Source organism: Lissotriton vulgaris, chromosome 1_1, assembly GCF_964263255.1.
Source record: "Lissotriton vulgaris chromosome 1_1, aLisVul1.2, whole genome shotgun sequence".
Classification (NCBI taxonomy): domain Eukaryota; kingdom Metazoa; phylum Chordata; class Amphibia; order Caudata; family Salamandridae; genus Lissotriton; species Lissotriton vulgaris.
Genome location: NC_141685.1, coordinates 1,762,857,719 through 1,762,878,349, shown reverse-complemented (window position 1 = coordinate 1,762,878,349; position 20,631 = coordinate 1,762,857,719). Strand labels below are relative to the sequence as shown.

Below are 20,631 nucleotides of genomic sequence, written 5' to 3'. Positions count from 1 at the left end.
CGGATGATTGCACATTGTTGTCCTGGAAGAGTCTTCGAAGTATCACGAGATAGGTGGCTCCTCCCCTGGACTACAGTGCGCATGGGCATCGACTCCATCCTCAGATTGTTTTTTTCCGCCATTGGGTTCGGGTGTCTTTACTTCCTTCTTGTCGGAATCGATAGAAAAACTTTCTTGAGACCAAAAGGTCTATACGTCAGTATTGTCTTGCGTTCGGCTTTACTTCTTCTAGCTCGGCTCCGAGCCGGATTCTGTAGTTCCGCGTGCTCTCGGCGCGGAAGGCCTAGTCGACGCTCCTGACCTATCGACCATCCATCATGGAACGAAGTCCATTCAAGAGATGTCCGGTCTGTAACTCGAAGTACCCCCACATCGACGCCCACCCGGTGTGCAACAAGTGTCTGTCGCCGTACCACGATGAGGACAAGTGTATGGCTTGTTCACGCTTCAGGTCCAAGAAGACGCTTAAGCTTCGTCGAGCTGCGCGCCTGGAGGCCAAGCAATCTGCTCCGGCGCCTTCGGACATCTTCGATGCTGGGGAGGTCGAGGACGAATATATCCAGGACGTTTCTGAATCAAACCCCGCGTCGGAAGTCGAAGAAGGCTACAACGCTGATGCAGAGGTGTTCGAAAGCGAAGAAGTCGTTGAGGAGTTAGGAGACGACGACGGTGCCCTCGGGGCCATGGAGGATAGCTCGGACGAGGAGCTTCCTCAAACTGACTCTGGGGCCGTGCCTATTTATAAGGCCCAGGTCGAGGGATCGCCTTCGGGCCTTACCCAAGACCTCGATATTGGTTCCACGGCCCCGCCTTCGGGCCCGGCCACGGACATTGTTACCGAGCCACTCCCTGGCAAAACGAAACCGAAAGTGAAACCTACGGTCTCGACGCCAGATACTGCGCAGGTGCAAGCATCGAAACCAAAAGTGCGCATCGCTTTGGTCGGATCAAAAGCTTCGGAGGCTTCGGCGCCGAAGAAGCCGAAGGTGGCTGTCGAGCCGAAAAGTCAAGTCAAGGGCGTGGAGACGAAGTCTGCCGCGCCAAAGTCTAAAGTAAAGGTGGTCGATACTGGCGCGTCGGCGCCGAGACCGGTCGACGCCGGAAAGGGCTTTGTCGACCCGAAGAAGGCTGTCTGCGAACCTAAGAAAAGTCTCGGTGACCCAGAGAAGCGACTTGATGACCCGAAGGTCCTCCCTACCCCGCGTCCGCACGACAAGGCCAAGGGCGCTGCGCCCCGTGAGTCGACTCCGAAAGTGGCCTCGAAGGTCTCTGTTGAACCAGCGCGTCCATCCGCCTCGTTCACCAAGAAGGTGACGGACTCCCTGCAACGCATCCGTGAAGGCACCGCGGCGGTCGAACCGGAGGACCCTCCGCCTGCTAAGCCTGTGGAGAAACCAGTTAAGGCGTCCACGCCGATCCACTTCACGTTGCCGCCTAAGACGGCGCCGAAGGCTTTCGCTCCTAAGGCAGTGGCCGGCGTGCCCGAAAATGTCTCCTCGGCGCCGAAAACGTCGTCGGTGGTTCACGGACCGCGACCTCAACGACCTTCGGGGATGAGCGTCCGGAACACTTCATCGACGCCGAAACGGGCAAACTTTCCCTCCTGAAGCAGAAAATCACCCCGGAACCCCAACTGGAGTCTTGCAAGATCCCTCTCCAGTCTTGGTGGAACCCCTTTCACCACGGACTCATGTGTCGCCCACTTACTCAGATGTGGACGCTGGTGAGGGAGATGATGAGGATGAATACAGTTATCCAGTCTATACAGACCCTGAGGATACAAATGAGCCATGAGCAGCTGGTTGTGACCCAGGAGATCCTAATTCTGGACAAGACCCTCAACTCTTTTCTGCAAAGACTTCACCTACGGAAGACTCTGCTGCTTTCAATGCCCTCATTGAACGGGCTGCTAACAATCACAATGTCCAGCTGCATGCTGACCCTGTGGATGTGGACTTCCTCTTTGACACTTTTTCAATATCAGAAAAGACTGTAAAAACTCTGCCTATGCTAAAAGGTGTTTTAAAGCATGCTGCTGAGATCTTTAAGGAACCTACCAGGGCGAGGGTGATAAACCCTAGGATTGACAAAAAATACAAGTCGGCGCCTACTGATCCTACCTACATTAAAGGACAGTTGCCCCTGGACTCCCTTGTCGTCTCGAATGCCCGGAAGAGGGCCAATTCTCAGACTACGGGTGATGCTCCTCCCCCAGACAAAGAATCCAAGGTCTTTGAGGCTTCGGGGAAGAGGGTGGCAGCACAGGCAGCCAACATATGGCGCATTTCTAACACGCAGGCGCTTCTAGCGCGCTATGACAGGGCGCACTACGATACACTAGAGACCCTGTTGCAACACCTGCCTGATCAGTACAAGGAAGGGGCTGAGATGCTGATTCAAGAAGGGAAGCTAATCTCTAACTCTTCCATTAAGTGCGCTCTGGACGCAGCTGATACCGCGGCCAGAGCTATAAACACCAGTGTTATGCTTCGGAGACATGCCTGGCTGAGAATCTCTGGATTTAAGCCAGACATCCAAACCACCATCCTGAACCAAACGGTTAACCCAGATCACCTGTTTGGCCCAGAGGTTGACACCACCCTAGAAAAAATGAAAAAGGACACTGACACTGCAAAATCCATGGGTGCCTTACAGTCCCAGCAGTTTCGGGGTGGGTCCTTTCGTCGCTCCAGCACTAGAGGCGTCTCAAGGGGTCAGCTCTCCCAGTCCACGCAATACTACAATTGCAACACACAGACTTCATACACCAACAAGAGTCGAGGTGGATATCGTGGCAACAGCGCCAAGGGCAGAGGACGTGGCAACAACAGCTCCAGGTCCTCTACCACCAGCAAACAGTGACGCCTTGTCACTGCCCCCCCGACCACACAACACCGGTCGGGGGAGACTCCAGCAGTTCCTGCCCGTCTGGAAGTCCATCACCACGGACAGAAAACGTATCCAATACGGTTATTGTCTGGAGTTAACATCCACTCCACCCAACATGCCCCCAAGGCACCGTCCTATGTCGGACGAGCACTTGCACTTATTGCAGCAGGAGGTCACCGTCATGCTGCAAAAAGGGGCAATAGAGCTCGTGCCTATGCAAGAAAGAGGCACAGGGGTCTACTCCCTGTACTTCTTCATACCAAAGAAGGACGGGTCCCTCAGGCCCATCCTGGACCACAGGCCACTCAACTACTACATCCTGTCGGAGCACTTCCATATGCTGACCCTGCAGCAAGTGCTCCCGTTGCTCAGGCAGGGGGATTATCTTGCAACTTTAGACCTAAAGGATGCGTACTTTCACATTCCACTGCACCCTTCACACAGGAAATACCTCAGGTTCACCATCCAAAACCAGCACTACCAGTTCAAGGTTTTGCCTTTCAGTGTCACCACGGCACCCAGGGTGTTCACGAAGTGCCTGGCGACAGTGGCGGCGCATCTCAGGAGACGAAACATCCACGTCTACCCCTATCTGGACGACTGGCTCATCCAAGCAAAGTCAGCCCAGCAATGTGTCGCCCACATGTCCCACACCATTCATCTCCTGCACGATCTGGGATTCTCACTGAACTACCCGAAATCCCACCTCCAGCTCGCCCACGTACGGCAATATCTGGGTGCGACCATAAACACTCTGGCTGCCACAGCACAGCCAAATTCAGTGAGGGTCAGCAGCATTCAATCGCTGATACAAAAATTCAGACCTCAACACTCTCTTCCAGCAAGAGTGTTCATGCAGTTGATAGGCATGATGGCCTCCTGCAGTTCCATAGTCCCGCACGCGAGGCTACATATGCGTCCGCTTCAGGAGTGCTTAGCACGTCAGTGGACTCAGGCTCACGGGCAGTTGAAAGACCTAGTGTTGGTGAGCGTTCGGGCATACAACTCTCTGCATTGGTGGAACCCACGAAACCTTTGCAAGGGCCGACCGTTCCAAGAGCCTGTGCCACAGATCATCCTGACGACGGACGCTTCTCTCCAGGGGTGGGGAGATCATGTACTCCATTACACTGTGCAGGGACTATGGACGCAACAGCAAAGGAAGATGCACATCAATGTTCTGGAACTGATGGCGATCTTCATGGCACTAAAAGCCTTCAAAGTGCATCTGTGCAACAAGGTCGTGTTGATCCGGACGGACAACATGACGGCAATGTACTACATTCAGAAGCAGGGAGGAACACACTCTCCGCAGCTGTCTCATCTGGCTCAGAGCATGTGGAAGTGGGTCATTCAAAGGAACATCTTCCTTATGGCAGAACACCTCCCGGGCAAGGACAATCAGATGGCGGACCTGCTCAGCAGGCACAGCCACCAAATGCACGAGTGGGAGATACATCCATCAGTACTCCAACCGTACTTCCAAAGGTGGGGTCATCCAGAGATCGACCTCTTCGCCACAAGGGAGAACGCAAAATGCCAAAGCTTCGCCGCCAGGTTCCCACACACACTGTCGCAGGGCAATGCGATTTGGATGAACTGGTCAGGCAAATTTGCGTACGCTTTTCCCCCAGCACCCTTGATACCGCTGGTGGCATGCAAGCTCAGGCAGCACTCAATGACTCTCATCCTGGTTGCTCCAACGTGGGCTCGCCAACCATGGTACACCACGTTTCTGGAACTATCCGTGGTACCGCATCAGAGGCTACGTCTCACACCCAGCCTTCTGACGCAGAGCCATGGCGACATTCAGCATCCAGATCCGCAACAGCTCAACCTGGCGATCTGGCTCCTGAAGTCTTAGAGTTTGGCTACCTGCACTTGCCTTCCGACTGTATGGACATCATTCGAGAGGCAAGGAAGCCCACAACCAGAGCATGCTATGTGGCAAAATGGAAGCGGTTTGTCATTTATTGTGCAGACCACAACATTAACCCGCTAGATGCTTCTATTCAGAATATCATCTGTTACCTTTTCCATCTGTACAAATGTAATCTGGCCTATGCTTCCATTCGCATACATCTATCTGCGATGGCCGCTTATCTCCAGAATAGGCAGCACCTCTCCCTCTTCAGGGTGCCTGCCATTAAGGCTTTTCTGGAAGGACTCAAACGAGTCATTCCTCCGCGGACTCCACCAGCTCCGGAGTGGAACCTCAATGTGGTCCTCACCCGGCTGATGGGTCCTCCCTTTGAGCCACTGCATTCCTGTGAGATTCAGTTCTTGACGTGGAAAGTGGCTTTCCTCATAGCGATTACGTCGCTACGCAGAGTTAGTGAATTACAAGCCCTAACTATCCAAGAGCCATTTATTCAAATTCATTCTAACAGGGTGGTGCTTCGCACTAACCCTAAATTTCTTCCCAAGGTTTTGTCTCACTTCCATATCAACCAGACTATTGAATTGCCTGTTTTCTTCCAAAATCCTGAGTCATTGGCGGAGAGAATGCTCCACACTCTTGACGTCAAAAGGGCCCTGATGTATTACATAGATAGGACCAAGGATTTTAGGAAGACTAAGCAACTCTTTGTCGCCTTTGCACCACACCACAAAGGCAACCCTATTTCCAAGGCTGGTATTGCTAGGTGGATCGTTAAATGTATCCAGATCTGCTATCTGAAAGCAAAACGTACTCTCACCATTCCACCAAGGGCCCACTCCACCAGAAAGTTGGGGGCCTCTATGGCATTCCTTGGAAACATTCCATTGGAAGACATATGTAGAGCAGCCATATGGTCTACCACACACACATTTACCAAGCATTACTGTGTTGATGTGCACTCCAAACAGCAGGCAGCTGTTGGGCAGGCTGTTCTCAAAACACTTTTCCAGACTGCTGCAGCTGGCACGGGCGGCCGCCGCTAATGGAGGGACTGCTATGTATTCTATGCACAGATATGAATTCAGCAGCCCACATGCCTCGAACCGAATATGCTACTTACCAGTATGCATCTGTTCTTGGCATGTAGGGCTGCTGACATTCATATCGCCCGCCCTCCTCCCCGGTGCCCGTATCAGCTGCAGAATTCACATATACTTCTAGCATGGTCATCATTCACTGAGTTTCACTCTATCTTGGCCACAATGGCTAAAAACAATCTGAGGATGGAGTTGATGCCCATGCGCACTGTAGTCCAGGGGAGGAGCCACCTATCTCGTGATACTTCGAAGACTCTTCCAGGACAACAATGTGCAATCATCCGGACCCAACACTATTCGGCGATCTATGCACAGATATGAATGTCAGCAGCCCTACATGCCAAGAACAGATGCATACTGGTAAGTAGCATATTCGTTTCTCCTTACGAGGGGGTGTGTTGGACCTACAAGGATGCTTTGTCCCTATTATGGACCAGGCACACACCACTACTGGGGCGTGACGGAATGCTCAAGTTTGCCGTTTACTTTCTGTTCTTCCTTGCTCTTCATCTTTGTGTGCTGTTACCTTTCTTTCCAGAATGCGAGCTGTGTATGGGCTCCATACAATGCTTGTGGTTTTACAGTGTCCAGAAAGAGAGTTCTGCGTTGTTTCCTTTGTACCAGTTTGTATGTGGATATCCATCCTAAGTACTCTGACTCTCCCAGGCCCTGTTCCCTTTTGTATGATGTTTTTGATCTTTTCTGCTGTTATTGAGGTTGCTGTCATTTTGGATGTAGTGTGTCCTACTTCACCATTTCGGCTGTTGTGTGGAAAATCCTCTTGGGATGATCCTTGGACACTGATGAATAATTGCTGTTTTTTACTATTATGGTAAAGCACCCTCCGGAGGTTCTTTGTATCTGTGGATGCTGCTAGACGTTTGGTACTTTTCTCTGTCCTGCTTTTGTTTCTATTTTGTGTTGAGAGTCGCTCACTTGTGGTGTGGTAAATCAGTTGGTACTACTTCCTTGTGGGCAGGTTCCCTTTGTGTTCCATGATTTTTCTTTAACGGTTCTCAGCTGCATCACTTGGTTTATGCTCTGCCCTGCTTTCTGATACTTCTATTTTTGGGATCTTATTTGTTTTTCAGGCACCTTAATTTACTTTTCAGGTTGTTCTTCCTGTATCATTGACTGGGTCTTGAAGATTTTATAAGCAGTCTGGTCATGAAACTTGCTTTCTGATTTATATTCATTGATTTATTTTTGTCCTTCCTATCCACAGACACTCATCCTTTAATTCCGCAGTTACAAGTATTGTATTAGAAGAAAGTTGCTTACCTACAGTAATGACATTTTTGGTGAATAATCTATCTAACTCGCCGACCCACCCGTTGTGAGGAGAGTTAAAGTACTATCATCGCATGACAGAGTTTGGTTTTCCACTACATTGCTTTAACTCGTCAGACTTATATTCCCCTCATAGTGGGAGTTGCAGGTGGCAGAGGAAAACAGGGCAAGAGCTGATGTCACAGTGCCGGGTGGCAACATGTGTTTCTCTGTAGTGTCACATCTGTGAGGTTTCTCTGTCATCTAAGAGCCATGGCGCCACTTACCATCACAGGAGAGCTTTGCAAAGTTTCCTGGCACCTGGGAGAAATTCATGAGGGGAAGAATCTGCAGGTAGAGTATCTGCTAGGGAGATAGTTACTGAAGGCATGTGAATTTTTTTTCTTTACAAGCATTGCACAAAGCAGCCTCATACCCATGTGAAGACTCCTGAATTACTCCTAAAAAACTGATACTATTAAAATGGTGGTTATGGATTGTTGTCTCCTGTTTCAGATGGAAATTTGCTATAGGAATGTCTTAATGGTGATTTCCCTGTCCTGGTTGAGGTGTATAATTATTGTTGTATGTGTTCTCAGTTTGTCAGTTCTGCACTATACCTGCTTGCCCTCGTTAAAGGTTGCTCAGTGCTAACTGAGAATTCCAATACTTCTGCAAAATACAAAAATAAAAGATTTTCTTGATACAAAGCTGAAAAAATTAAAACATTTGCTTCCAAGTGAGAGTCTACCTTTCATTACTGATTTAAGAAATGATCGTTGTGGCGGCATGGCCAACACCATGGCTGACTAGCCGCATTTGCCGGAGCTACTGCCGCCTGAAATAAATTCTGGTGTTTATCCCGTCTTTCAGCCACAGCTGTGTTCTAAATTTGCTGGTCGCATATGTATTAACCCCAGGCCCGCAAAAGGAGCAGTTTGCAGCGCCAAAACGAGAGCAAATACAAGGCCAGTACGACCTCTAAGAAGACAGGGCCTAACCACCAAGATGGCTCCCCGGTCCTAACTGGGACAGATTACAAACCTAAGATGCCCGATCCGAGGAGCTGAGATGTCCCGGCGTTTAACTGTGGTGTCTGCCGTCCCTACCTTTTGGGCGAATCGGAAGTTGCACATCAGCGGTGAGGTGGGGGGGGACGTGTGCTGAGCGCTTACATCTGGAGTGGTGGCCCCGCCTGAGTGAGACGTGAGAGGGGCATCGCCGATCGCGAGGTGAGGCCTCCTCTTTCCTTCTCCCCCTGGTCCGCCGCAGTGAGGAGGACGACGCAGGGATCCTGTTTGAGATGGAGGCCGCCACTAAATAAGACTCTGGGTGCCAGAGCTACACGCACTCTGCCCCCGGGCCGGATCACTGGGGTGCCAGATAAGAGGAGCAGCGAGCGGCTGCAAATGGACTCCGTGAGGCCCGGAGATCGCCGCCAGGGTTGCTTGGGCAAAAGAACCACACACACTTGCATCTGTCTGGCTATTATTTCCACACCCCTAAAAGACTGCTGTGGGGCCTCGCTGTGCCACACAACCGAAGGGCAGGTGCATTGTTGGCCCTAGAGGAAGTTGGACCCCTGCTGCTGAGGGACCTAACGTGACAGTACAGAGTCAACATCTATTGAACACGGCTACAGGGGTGGCCTGGCGGCAAATCCCCCCCACCCCCCCCCTTGTTTGAGGACAACGGCATTGCTGCCTCCAGGATTGCACTCCAGGTGCACGTGGGTATGTGGTGTGGACGGGAAGCCCACATTGAATGTTAATTCACCCGCTGGGGGAGGCCCTTTGGTGGTGTGGCCTAGGGAGGCGTCATCGACTGGGTGGGTCCTGCATGTGCTCACTGCACTAGGAGAGGGCGCCATGCTTGTCTCCCGAGCGTTACTTTCAGCGATATTTCCTGGAACACTGGTCTGTGACTTTCCCCATTGGCGCTTTTACTCCCGGCGAGTCGCTGGCAGAAACACTTCTGCCCAGACTAGAAAATGGCTAAAGACAAGGAACCCAAGATGCACCGCCAGGGAAAAATGGACAAATACACTAAGGTACTCCCTGCACACACAGAACCAGAGGGAGACACTGCAAGTGCACCAGACAACACAGCTCTCCTTTAGGCGATTCACACTTCAAGAGAATCCATTGAAGGCAAAATGCCAGAGATAAGTGCAGAGGTGACCCTTCTCTGACAAGATGTACGTAATATAGCGGATCGCGCTACTCACACGGAGGCCCGTATAGCTGAGGTAGAAGGCGCAACACGTACCTCCAGGGGCAATGTCAAGGAACTACAGGATAAAGGGAGGGACGCGGAGAACAGGGCACGCAGAAACTACCTCCGTTTTATCGGAATACCTGAAGGACAGGAGAATGGGGATCCCTTCACGTTCTTGAGGACATGGTTGCGCAATCCCTCCCGGGAGCTTAGTTCTCTACCTGCTTTCTCATTGAGCGGGCACATAGGACGCCAGCTGCGAGACCCCACCTGGAGCCCCCCGTCCATTAATTGCCCGATTCCTAAACTATCAGGACCGTGATGCAATTCTAAGGGAAGTGCGGAAAATGGGTTAACTTAAGCTGGCCAATACCAGAGTCATGATCTTCCCTGACTATTCAAGGGAGGTACAAAAGATGCGGAGGTCCTTTGACTCCGTGGAAGTCAAACTCGGGTCCCTACGCATTCAATATATGCTTCTATTCCCAGCCAAGCTCAAGGTGATCTTCCAAGTTTAGACTCAGTTCTTCTAAACACCGGGCATGGATTGAGGAATGCCCGAGACTTGGACCGGAGGCTAGTGCCACTGCACTGCGCCCGGAAGCCCAAAAACCGAGAGGTTGAAACCGATACGGTGTCTCACCGCAAGGAACTCGCCGCCTGGGGACAATGCAGCCAGGGACACCATATCGACGATGAATGGCATCCCAGGAGCAAGAACTGGGGGGGGAAGAGGGATGGGCACGGGCTGCCACTGGAGGGTCAACTCATGGAGCTAGCACTCATGCTGACCAGGACTCCTCGGGGGATACAGATGGGGACCACCCCCTACTCAAAGCCATACAACAGGCAGAGGGGTCAGAGATGACAGGCCCGACAGGGACGCCAGATCTTCAACTACAACAACACAAAATTGGCAAAGAAACATAAATCATGGGTGTGACGGAAGAACCAACCGGCGATACAGAAACGGCACGGAGGCCACCCCTCTCAGACTTGTGAACCATCTTCCCGGACTAGAGGCATATCCTTTGTAGTTTTGGTTGTTTTTTGGGGATAAGGGGGCGGGGAAGGGAGGTGGCGATAGACACCTCAATGGACACCTATGCTTGTTGTTATATTGGCGATTTTAGGGTTGAGCATAGGGCACGTGAGGCTGTGGGGTAGGAGGATTAGAGCGGGGAGGGGAGTTTGGGGGTTTTCGAGTCAAAGTTTTTCTGGGTTTCTTGCAGGGACCTGTGAGGGGCGTTTTCAGCATGGACACTTGCCATCTACAATTCCACCATGGCAATACAAAATAACAGCATATACTCAGTCCTCTCCTGGAACGTAAACGGGTTGGGGGACTAAGTAAAGGGAGTCTTAGTCTTGGCGTACGTTAAAAGGTTGAAACGCAGAACCATATTCTTGCAGGAAACACATTTGAAAGGCACACAGTGTAGGTTCCTAGGTAGAGGCACATGCAGGTTTTTCCTCCGGGGCAAGGGGGGGGGTCGCCATTTTAGTAAAGAAAGCCCAGCCCTATAGACTTGAGCGCACAAGGACTGACCCAAATGGGACCTATGTGGCAGTAAAAGGCGTATGGAATAGGGGGGACAGTACTCTCATAATTGTATATGCTCCCCCAAGACTACAAAAGCAGACTCTGGATAAACTGGGAGGCTTTCTCTTGGAGGCAGACTCCAGTACTCACCTTGTAGGAGAAGACTTTAATGATCTGATGGACCCTAGGTTTGATCGTACTACGGTCCCTCCTGCAGGGTCTAGCGAAACACAACTTAAGAGATTTACGGACACCCTAGCGCTAACGGACTTATGGCGGAGGAAACACCCAAGCACTAGGGCGTATTCCTTCTATTCCGGAGCACATAAAACCTTTTCCAGAATAGACTACATTCTGGCCCCAGCGGGAGAAGTGCAGGAGATCCAAAAGGCAGAATATTTAGCGAGAGGCCTCTCAGACCACTTGCCCCTCTGGCTTACAGTGGGGAGAAATAGGAAACATTTGGGCAATGAATGAAGGCTCAATGCCTGGGAATTTAAAGATCACAAGGTAGCTCAAGAAATTAGAGTGGATACGGATCTCTACTTTAAGGTAAATGTAGGTTCCATTGAGTCGTCTATAACACTCTCGGAGGCCTACAAGAAGGACTTATGAGATAGGGCCCAAAATAGAATAGCCCATAAAAAGGGTCAGGCTTTGAATGATAATGCAGAGATTGAAACTAGGCTTCTTCAGTTAGAAACGCAGGCCCTCACAAGCAAAGATTCTGAACTGCTATGAAAAATGAGGACTCTTTGCCGGGAATACTTGGCTAAGGCTAGGGACAACGCGAAACAGGCGATACAGGCCATGCATCAGCGCCTCTACGAGGTGGGACACAAGGCGGGTAGATTGCTGGCATGGCTCCGCAGGAGAAAATTGGACAGGAGATTGGTCACCTAGATAGATACAGATGATGCCCAGAGACACGTGACCCCCATTGAGATAGCCAATACCTTTGCTTATTATTACGAGGCTTTCTACGCCAAGCGTCCCCTTGATTGAAAGATATTTGGAGACAATAGAGGTTCCCAGACTAGGCATGGAGGACGCTTGTGTATTGGAAGAAGAGATAACACTTGAGGAAGTAGGAGCCGCTACCGGCTACCTAAAATCTGGGAAAGACCCGGGTCTCAACGGACTACCACCAGAACTCTTCAAACAAAATGCAGCATTATTGGGCCCCCATCTGTTGAACCTATATACCTAGAGGCCCGAACTGTGGGCAGCCTACAGAAAGATCTCTGCACTGCCACAATAGTGGGTATACATAAGAAAGATAGACCGCCACAGAAGTGCAGCTAATATTGCCCCATCTCGCTCCTAAATATAGAGACGAAGATACTGGCACACATTCTTACTGGCAGGCTCACAAGTCATATCTAGTCTCATTAACCGTGACCAGTCTGGCTTTGTGCCAAAGAGGTCCACAAGATTAAACCTTTGCAGAGTCCACAATTGGCTTGAGGCAGCTAGTAATAGTGCAGACCCACATTTAATATTATCACTTGATGATGAAAAAGCATTTGACACTGTTCACTGGTCTTATCTATTGGCTACATTGGAGAGGCTCGGCTTTGGTCCTAAATGTAGGCAATGGATATCTTTTATACGAGAAACCAATGGCCAGGGTACGGGTAAATGGAGGGATCTCTGGGGAATCTTCAATAGAGCGTGGGACAAAACAGGGATGTCCTCTGTCCCCCCTCATTTTTAGGTCTCGCTGAAGCAATGCGTAAGCATTGTTTTCGGCGAGATTCTATTAAGGTGTTTTCAAAAGTCTACCCACTGCGGATCGCATACAGTTCATGTGAGGTAGGCGCATGCACAGGAATTCGCTCCCCCTACCCCTCCCACAAAGCAAGACAAACACTTCAAAGGAACGCGCTCGGGCTACAACTGCTGGCTACAGCTTACAGTGCATGTGCGCGTGCTTGAGCAGAGGTGGCATAAGGCATTCTTCATGCTCATTAAGGCTCCTGTGCTCCTTGCATTCCCCCCTCCCTTTTAGCCCATCCCTTTGAAGTCTGCTCGCATTTCCCTCCTCCCCCTTCTGGGTCCCTGGCTCCTCGCATTCCCCCCTCCCTTCTCGCCAGGCCCTTTGATGCTCTGCTGTAGATGTTAGCTCTTTCAGACAGAGCAGACACTCACTTTACGCAGTCTCCTCCCATCGCTGGCATTTTCACATTCTTCTCGAGTCTTGCTGTGCAGGCCCCACTTTAATTGCGAGGATGGTTTGTTTTCCCACTCCTCCGGCAATATCACTCCTAGCGATGTTTGCTTTTCTGGCTACTGCCCATTAATACGCATTTGCAGACACCACAATAACGTGGGACATCCAGTGTAACACACCATGAAACGTTCAAAATAAATATGCACCGAACAAGTGACTGAAATGGTGTTTTTAAGTTATTTAATTAAGTTGAATCAAGAGAACACGTGCAGGTCAGTGCCTTTTTGAGTGAATTATGCAGTGTCCCTGACCTAGATTCATTGATTAGTATGTGTTGATTGAATCCTTATGTTCATATTTAAATACCCTTTTCTAAAACATTAATGACCTACTTCTGCAGTAATTGAGTACTAGGCCCTTTCATCTCTGGGTTTGTAAGGCACTCTCAATTCTGATTTTGTATTTGCTGTGAAAGCATCATAATGCACCAAGATGTAGGGCTCTATACATTGTTTCAGGGGCATCACTTTGCCCTACCACGGGAAGGATATCAACTGGTTATCACTCTTTATACATGTATGTATCATTCTAAATGGGCTGATATGCTTGCCTAATAAATGCGCACACTTCTGCAGGGTGCAATTTACCATTATTGGTTTGTAAGGATCGGCATTTCTTTGACCTTGGGTGTTTTTTTTTTTGTTTAGTTCGTTTGGTTTCATTGGCCTAGGACCCCCACAATCAGTTGCAAAAGTTGTAGTGTCCAATTTACCTCTTAGGTACATCTGCCTTTAAGGGCTCCAAGCAACTACCTGGGTGGCTCACCCCTGGTACCCTTAATTTTTGCGTACTTCCTACCTCGGGGAGAGACCCTACGTAGTTTACTGGACACGTGCACACACGTGCTACCTTCTCTCTCTCTCTCTCTCTCGCCATCTCGCTCTCCATCTCGCTCTCCATCTCGCTCTCCATCTCGCTCTCCATCTCGCTCTCTCCATCTCTCTCTCTCCCTCTACACCTCTCTCTACACCTCTCTCTCCCTCTACACCTCTCTCTACACCTCTCTCTATACCGCTCTCTCTATACCTCTCTCTACACTCCTCTCTACACCTCTCTCCTCTCTACACCTCTCTCCTCTCTACACCTCTCTCCTCTCTACACCTCTCTCCTCTCTACACCTCACTCCTCTCTACACTCCTCTCTGTACACCCCTCTCTCTACCCCCCACTCTACCTCTCTCTCTACCTCTCTCTACCCCTCTCTCGCTCTCTACCTCTCGCTCTCTACCTCTCGCTCTCTACCTCTCGCTCTCTACCTCTCGCTCTCTACCTCTCGCTCTCTACCTCTCGCTCTCTACCTCTCGCTCTCTACCTCTCGCTCTCTACCTCTCTCTCTATTCCTCTCTAAACTTCTCTCCTCTCTACACCTCTCTCCACACCTCTCTGCACTCCTCTCTACACCTCTCTCCTCTCTACACTCCTCTCTACACCTCTCTCCTCGCTACACACCTGCCCCTCTCTCTTTCTCTCTACACACATCTCACTTTCTCCCTACACACACATCTCTTTCTCTCTACACACACACATCTCTCTCTCTCTACACACAACCTCTCTCTACAGACACATCTCTCTCTCTACACACACATATCTCTCTATCTCTAACTCTCTCTCTCTCTCTATCTATCTCTCCTATCTCTATCTCTATCTCTCTCTCTCTATCTATATCTCTATCTCTCTCCATCTCTATCTCTCTCCATCTCTATCTCTCTCCATCTCTATCTCTCTCCATCTCTATCTCTCTCCATCTCCATCTATCTCTCTCCATCTCTCTCCATCTCTCTATCTCTATATCTCTCTCTATCTCTCTCTATCTCTCTCCATCTCTATCTCTCTCCATCTCTCTCCATCTCTATCTCTCTCCATCTCTATCTCTCTCCATCTCTCTCTCTCTCTCTCTCTCTCTCTCTCCATCTCTATCTCTCTCCATCTCTATCTCTCTCTATCTCTCTCCATCTCTATCTCTCTCCATCTCCATCTCTCTCCATCTCTCTCCATCTCTCCACCCCCCCCCCCGTCTGTTGGACCCCGGAGACTCTTCAATGCGATACAACTTTAGCCAACTTCTTAATCACATTGACAGGTCGTATAGCGAACAACAAAAAGTGAACATCTGACTGGTAATTGCATAGTGTGTGTTACTTAGAACATACCACTGTTGCATCCATTTTATAAGCCTTGAGAGGCTGTGTGGGTCACTGCAAAACTGTGACTGGCATGGTGCTCAAAGCTCTTTGCAGCTGTTGTGATACTTCATCAACTTCTCCATTCCTCACCCTGCATGCCTTAGTAAATTGTTGCCACTGTGTTTTTTCCCTAAACCATAATAATCCAAACATTCTGGCCAAAATGCATGTAAATGAGACCCAGGCGAAATGTTGTTTACCCTGGCGTAATCTTGTGTCATTGCTGGCATGTTGCGTTATGCTTCTTAGGCAAAATACCTGAGATTCCTCAACGTTGCACAACTGAAATGTTCGTGTAAAAATACCAATGCAGGAGTGTGGTCCAACACAAATTAACAGAACACGAGTTGATGCACGATTGTGCAGCATTATTGTAGCGCGAAATGCAACCTCCTGCCCAAATGGATGCAAAAACTAATTTCACACCTATCATAGGGACAAATTCCCACTAAAAAATATTGCAAAATGCCAACTGGCATTCCATATGTAATTTTGTGTAATTCGTTGGTCATTTTGTGTGTGTTTCCGCAATGCAAATTACGCAACTCTCCCCCAGGCCTAATGTGAATCTAGGTAACCGCAATGAGAATATGGGATATTTAAGGTGTTTTTATTTCCCTTGCCATTTAGAGAAAAGCTTTTCATTAGCGGAGACCTTTTAAGTGTACTAAATTATTTCTATAGTATGCTCACTTGTAGGGACTTTCAGCAAGCCCTCTTCATCCATTGGTCTGTTACTGTGTTTGTCACATTTTCTTCCACCCACTACAGCATGAGGCCATCGGTCAGCCCACTTCTGTTTTTGGCTAACTTCATTATTTGAAGTCAGCACTTTCACAAGGAGCACACACAATGTAGTTCCTTTCAGTGTCGAGCACTACTGTGGCATTGAGTGCCTTTTGTGTCCCAAAAATAGTTAGCTCCTGTTTTCTTTTAAATTTACGAGGGCCCAGTAGCTTTCACAACAGAACCAAGCAATCATTGACAAGGTCAGAAGTCTGGCAGCCAACGCCAGACTTTGCCACTGCTTGTTTTTCTACTGGTAGGATGCTTTGTCTCTGTTTTCCTTTTAATTGTGTTGTTTTTGTGACTCTTGGCTCCCGTTGGTCAAACTACTTTTGCATCTGCGTGATGTGTTTGCAAATCTGTGGCACCAGTGAACACCACAGCATCACCCTGCACCAGTGAATGCCACAGCACCACTCAGTGCCACAGCACCACTCAGTGCCACAGCACCACTCAGTGCCACAGCACCACTCAGTGCCACAGCACCACTCAGCGCCACAGCACCACTCTGCGCCACAGCACCACTCTGCGCCACAGCACCACTCTGCGCCACAGCACCACTCTGCGCCACAGCACCACTCTGCGCCACAGCACCACTCTGCGCCACAGCACCACTCTGCGCCACAGCACCACTCTGCGCCACAGCACCACTCTACGCCACAGCACCACTCTACGCCACAGCACCACTCTGCGCCACAGCGCCACAGCATTATTCGGCACCACTGAATGCCACAGCATTATTCGGCACCACTGAATGCCACAGCATTATTCGGCACCACTGAATGCCACAGCATTATTCGGCACAACTGAATGCCACAGCATTATTCGGCACCATTGAATGCCACAGCATTATTCGGCACCACTGAATGCCACAGCATCACTCGGCACCACTGAACACCACAGCTTCACTCGGCACCACTGAACACCACAGCATCACTCGGCACCACTGAACGCCACAGCATCACTCGGCACCACTGAACGCCACAGCATCACTCGGCACCACTGAACGCCACAGCATCACTCGGCACCACTGAACGCCACAGCATCACTCGGCACCACTGAACGCCACAGCATCACTCGGCACCACTGAACGCCACAGCATCACTCTGTGCAACCATTCAACAACTGGTTCAAATATGTTCTCTCAGTGTTTCAAGCTTTATTACAAATGTCACAAAAAGATGTTAATATTTCACTTCTGTTCTTGGGTTTTCGTCTCAATAAAATACACTGAACATAATCTTCACAAAAGTTATTTACAAAAGTTTAAGCTATTGCCATTATACATTACAATAACTTTTATTTAAGTATTAATTATTTTAAAAAATTAAGCCATTGTTATGTGTAATATCAATACATCTAAGTCACGTAAATACAACATATATTGCATTACAAATGCTATAGGTGTCACGTTTGCGAAAGTTAAAACTATTGGCATTGTAAATGACAAAGCTATTAATTTCGATATTTTTAAAACCCACACACAAATAAAAAATGTGTCATTTACAATACCAATAGCTCAAACTTTCCTAATGCGAGACCTATTGCATTGCAAATGCTTGTTGCTCTTGTACTGGAGCCCCTTGCATGCGTTATTGGAGCACATCCAGATATGACTGGGTTTCGGCGTAATAAAACAGACTATAGATGAACAAATATCTTTCTATGCAGATGACATTCTTCTCTATGTCACGAACCCAGGAACGAGACTCCCACCAATACTGGACAGTTTTGAATGCTGTTGTAGATATGCCGGGTATAAAATTAATTGGGATAAATCCTGTCTTTTGAGCGAATCTGATATGGGGACCACTCGAATGTGTGAGCGAGCTCCAGGTGGAAAAACATGGGATGCGATATCTGGGCATTTACGTATCCACTGACCAACAAGAGGCCCTAAATCGTAATCTCCATAGAGTCCTTAAAGAATTCAAAATAGACATCGGGAGGTGTAGAAAGTTGCCTCTGACACTGCTAGGTAGGGCTGCACTGTATAAAATGGTAGTATTGCCCAAATTCCTTTACATCCTCCAGAACACATATTACCCAATCCCAGAGGACGTTTTGGTAAAGATAGTAAATGCTTTGCGTACATTCCTCTGGGATGGAAGGCCCCCCAGGGTGGCCCGAGCCACTCTACAACGCAATCAGTTGTATGGTGGAATATCGGTACCAGATATTAGGGCCTACCTTTGGGCCTCTCACCTGATAGTGATTAACGAATGGGAACACATGCCTGGGACCCACCCTACTTATGCGTTGGAGCACATGCAATTTGAAATCATTCACAGAACCCCTACCTTTACGGACGGAAGGGGGTTGAGAAATTAGAAGTAGCTACGCAGGTGGAGGTCGCAGCCTGGAAAAAAGCAGAAAGACAAATTAAATGGACTAATATTGTCACCAGAGAAACCCCTCTCTGGGTGGGAGGGAGACTCAAAGAATTCACGAAATTGACTGGGTTTAAAAAGTGGGATCTGCTGGGTATTTCCCAAATCAGACATACTAGACCCCAATGAACTTGCTACCTTTCCCGTCCTCAAGAAGGAGTACGATCTACACCAGACACAACACTATAAATACCTGTGGTTGGTCCATGCGTGAGAGGCGCAACATATAGTTATGGAGAAGCTCCCGGAATATGCCCTGTTAGAGGGTAGACTCCTCATGGGTGAAATTGCAGAAAAAGCTGTTTCCTGGACGTACCGGACCATAATAAATAATCAGCCAGACACGCTTCTGAAACTCAGGGCAAAATGGGAAACTGAGCTGGGGGTCATTGAGGATGGAAACTGGGAGACTGCGCTTATGCATCCACGGGAAGTGGCTATCAAGTCGAGGCTTAGGCTTATTCAATTGAAATACTAGCATAGGGCTTATTATGACAGATCCCGCTTACATAGAATAAGTAGGGCTGAAACCCCTAATTGCCTCAGATGTAATGAGGAATCTGGGACCTATTTCCATACCATATGGGAGTGTCGGGAAAATACAAGCCTATTGGGATAGTATACTGACAGAGATGGAGTCCGTGTTGGGCAATGCGATACCTAGAGATCCCAAATTTGTGCTACTGGGCATTAATACAGAAGTTGACCTCCCAAAGCCAAAGCTATTGCTAACTAATCTTGGCATGGTGGTTGCCAAGAGAGATTTGGCACCCAAGTGGGGGTTGAAGCATGAACCCGCACTGGATGAATGAAAGAGGTGGATGGATCTATGTATGACAGGAGAAAAGACCACCTATGTGGCCAGGGGATGCCCAAAGAAGTTCCAGAAAATATGGATCCAATACTAATGCCTGGAGATGGATATTTCTCAAATAGTCACCCAACCATAGAATAGAAGGATGTCGGGGGGGGGGGGGGGGGGGGGGGGGTTGGAGTTGGGAACCGAGACATGGGGGATTTGAGAAGTATAAAACTGACTTATGTATCGCTGCTGCAATTATCAATGCCTGTACATGAATATGTCACTAAGAATTTGCTTCCATTACCTGCAAATGTTAATTGTATTAGTGTTGAATTAAAGAAAATGTTAATAAAGAAATGTATTAAAAAAATGATCGATGTGGGATTTACAAGTTCTAGTGTTCAAATTCAATGATGTAGGCAAGATGGCCTAAGAAAAACATGGCCTATGGAAATGTCTGTAGTAAAGTAGAGCAAGCGTTTCTTACTTTTTATCACAATGTTGCAGTTAGAATTAAGCCCTTAGATGATGATGTATGATTTACATTAGAATCAATATTCTTTCAGATCACCCTGGCTTGGAAAATGTGGCACAGATTGAGAAGTTTCAGGAAAAGGCATACATGGAATTTCAGGATTATGTGACAAAAACATACCCAGAGGATACATACAGGTGCAAAAGTTTGTTCTTTATCTTCATATGAGTGTCTGTAATCATATATGTTACACGTCTAAGCCTTGCATATAAATAAGATTGTCACATTGATCATTGATATGACACATTGTATCTATGGTAGTCTGTATGTGCTTTCAGTTATTAGACAACTAGTGCAGATGTTTGATTTTATAAATTGAATTATATTACTTCCTGTGCTGTTTTTCCAATGTACAATGTTGTGATGTGTAAAATTGTTCTCATCCAGAGAACAGTCATTTGTTTATGCCCTACACCTCTTGTGGAATTAAAAAGTCTTGTGAGTTATTCAGACGCCACCTGCATTGGCCTTGTAACTCTTTGTATCAACCTTCTTTATGTGGAATGAGTGTACACTGTACTGATTTTGCTGTGCGTCTTTTTTATCAAATGTCAATGATTTACTTTCCCATGAATTTTGGTTACAGAACTGGTCTTCTGTCCGCAATCAGACTGCCAGTAAAATTCATGTTGCCTTAATTCTGCTTCACAGAATCACCATTAATATTCATATATACTGGGCTAACTTTGTCAATGGAGTGGATCCTGGAACACCTATTATGAGAAATATCACTTTGACAAAAATCTGCTTTAAAAATGCCAATCGGCAAAATTATTTTAAGGCTAGTTGAATTATACTAAGAAGAA

The 20,631-nt window shown here is 48.3% G+C and overlaps 1 protein-coding gene across 2 annotated transcripts in view; it reads left to right on the top strand.

Annotated features, from left to right (window-relative positions):
* Nucleotides 1-20,631, top strand: part of NR2C1 (nuclear receptor subfamily 2 group C member 1) — a 477,706-nt gene that overhangs the window by 365,528 nt on the left and 91,547 nt on the right. For both annotated transcript variants that reach the window (XM_086919061.1, XM_086919062.1), the window contains one exon: nucleotides 19,857-19,962. In XM_086919061.1, coding sequence (XP_086775187.1) covers nucleotides 19,857-19,962 — 106 coding nt within the window. The remainder of the gene's footprint in view (nucleotides 1-19,856; nucleotides 19,963-20,631) is intronic.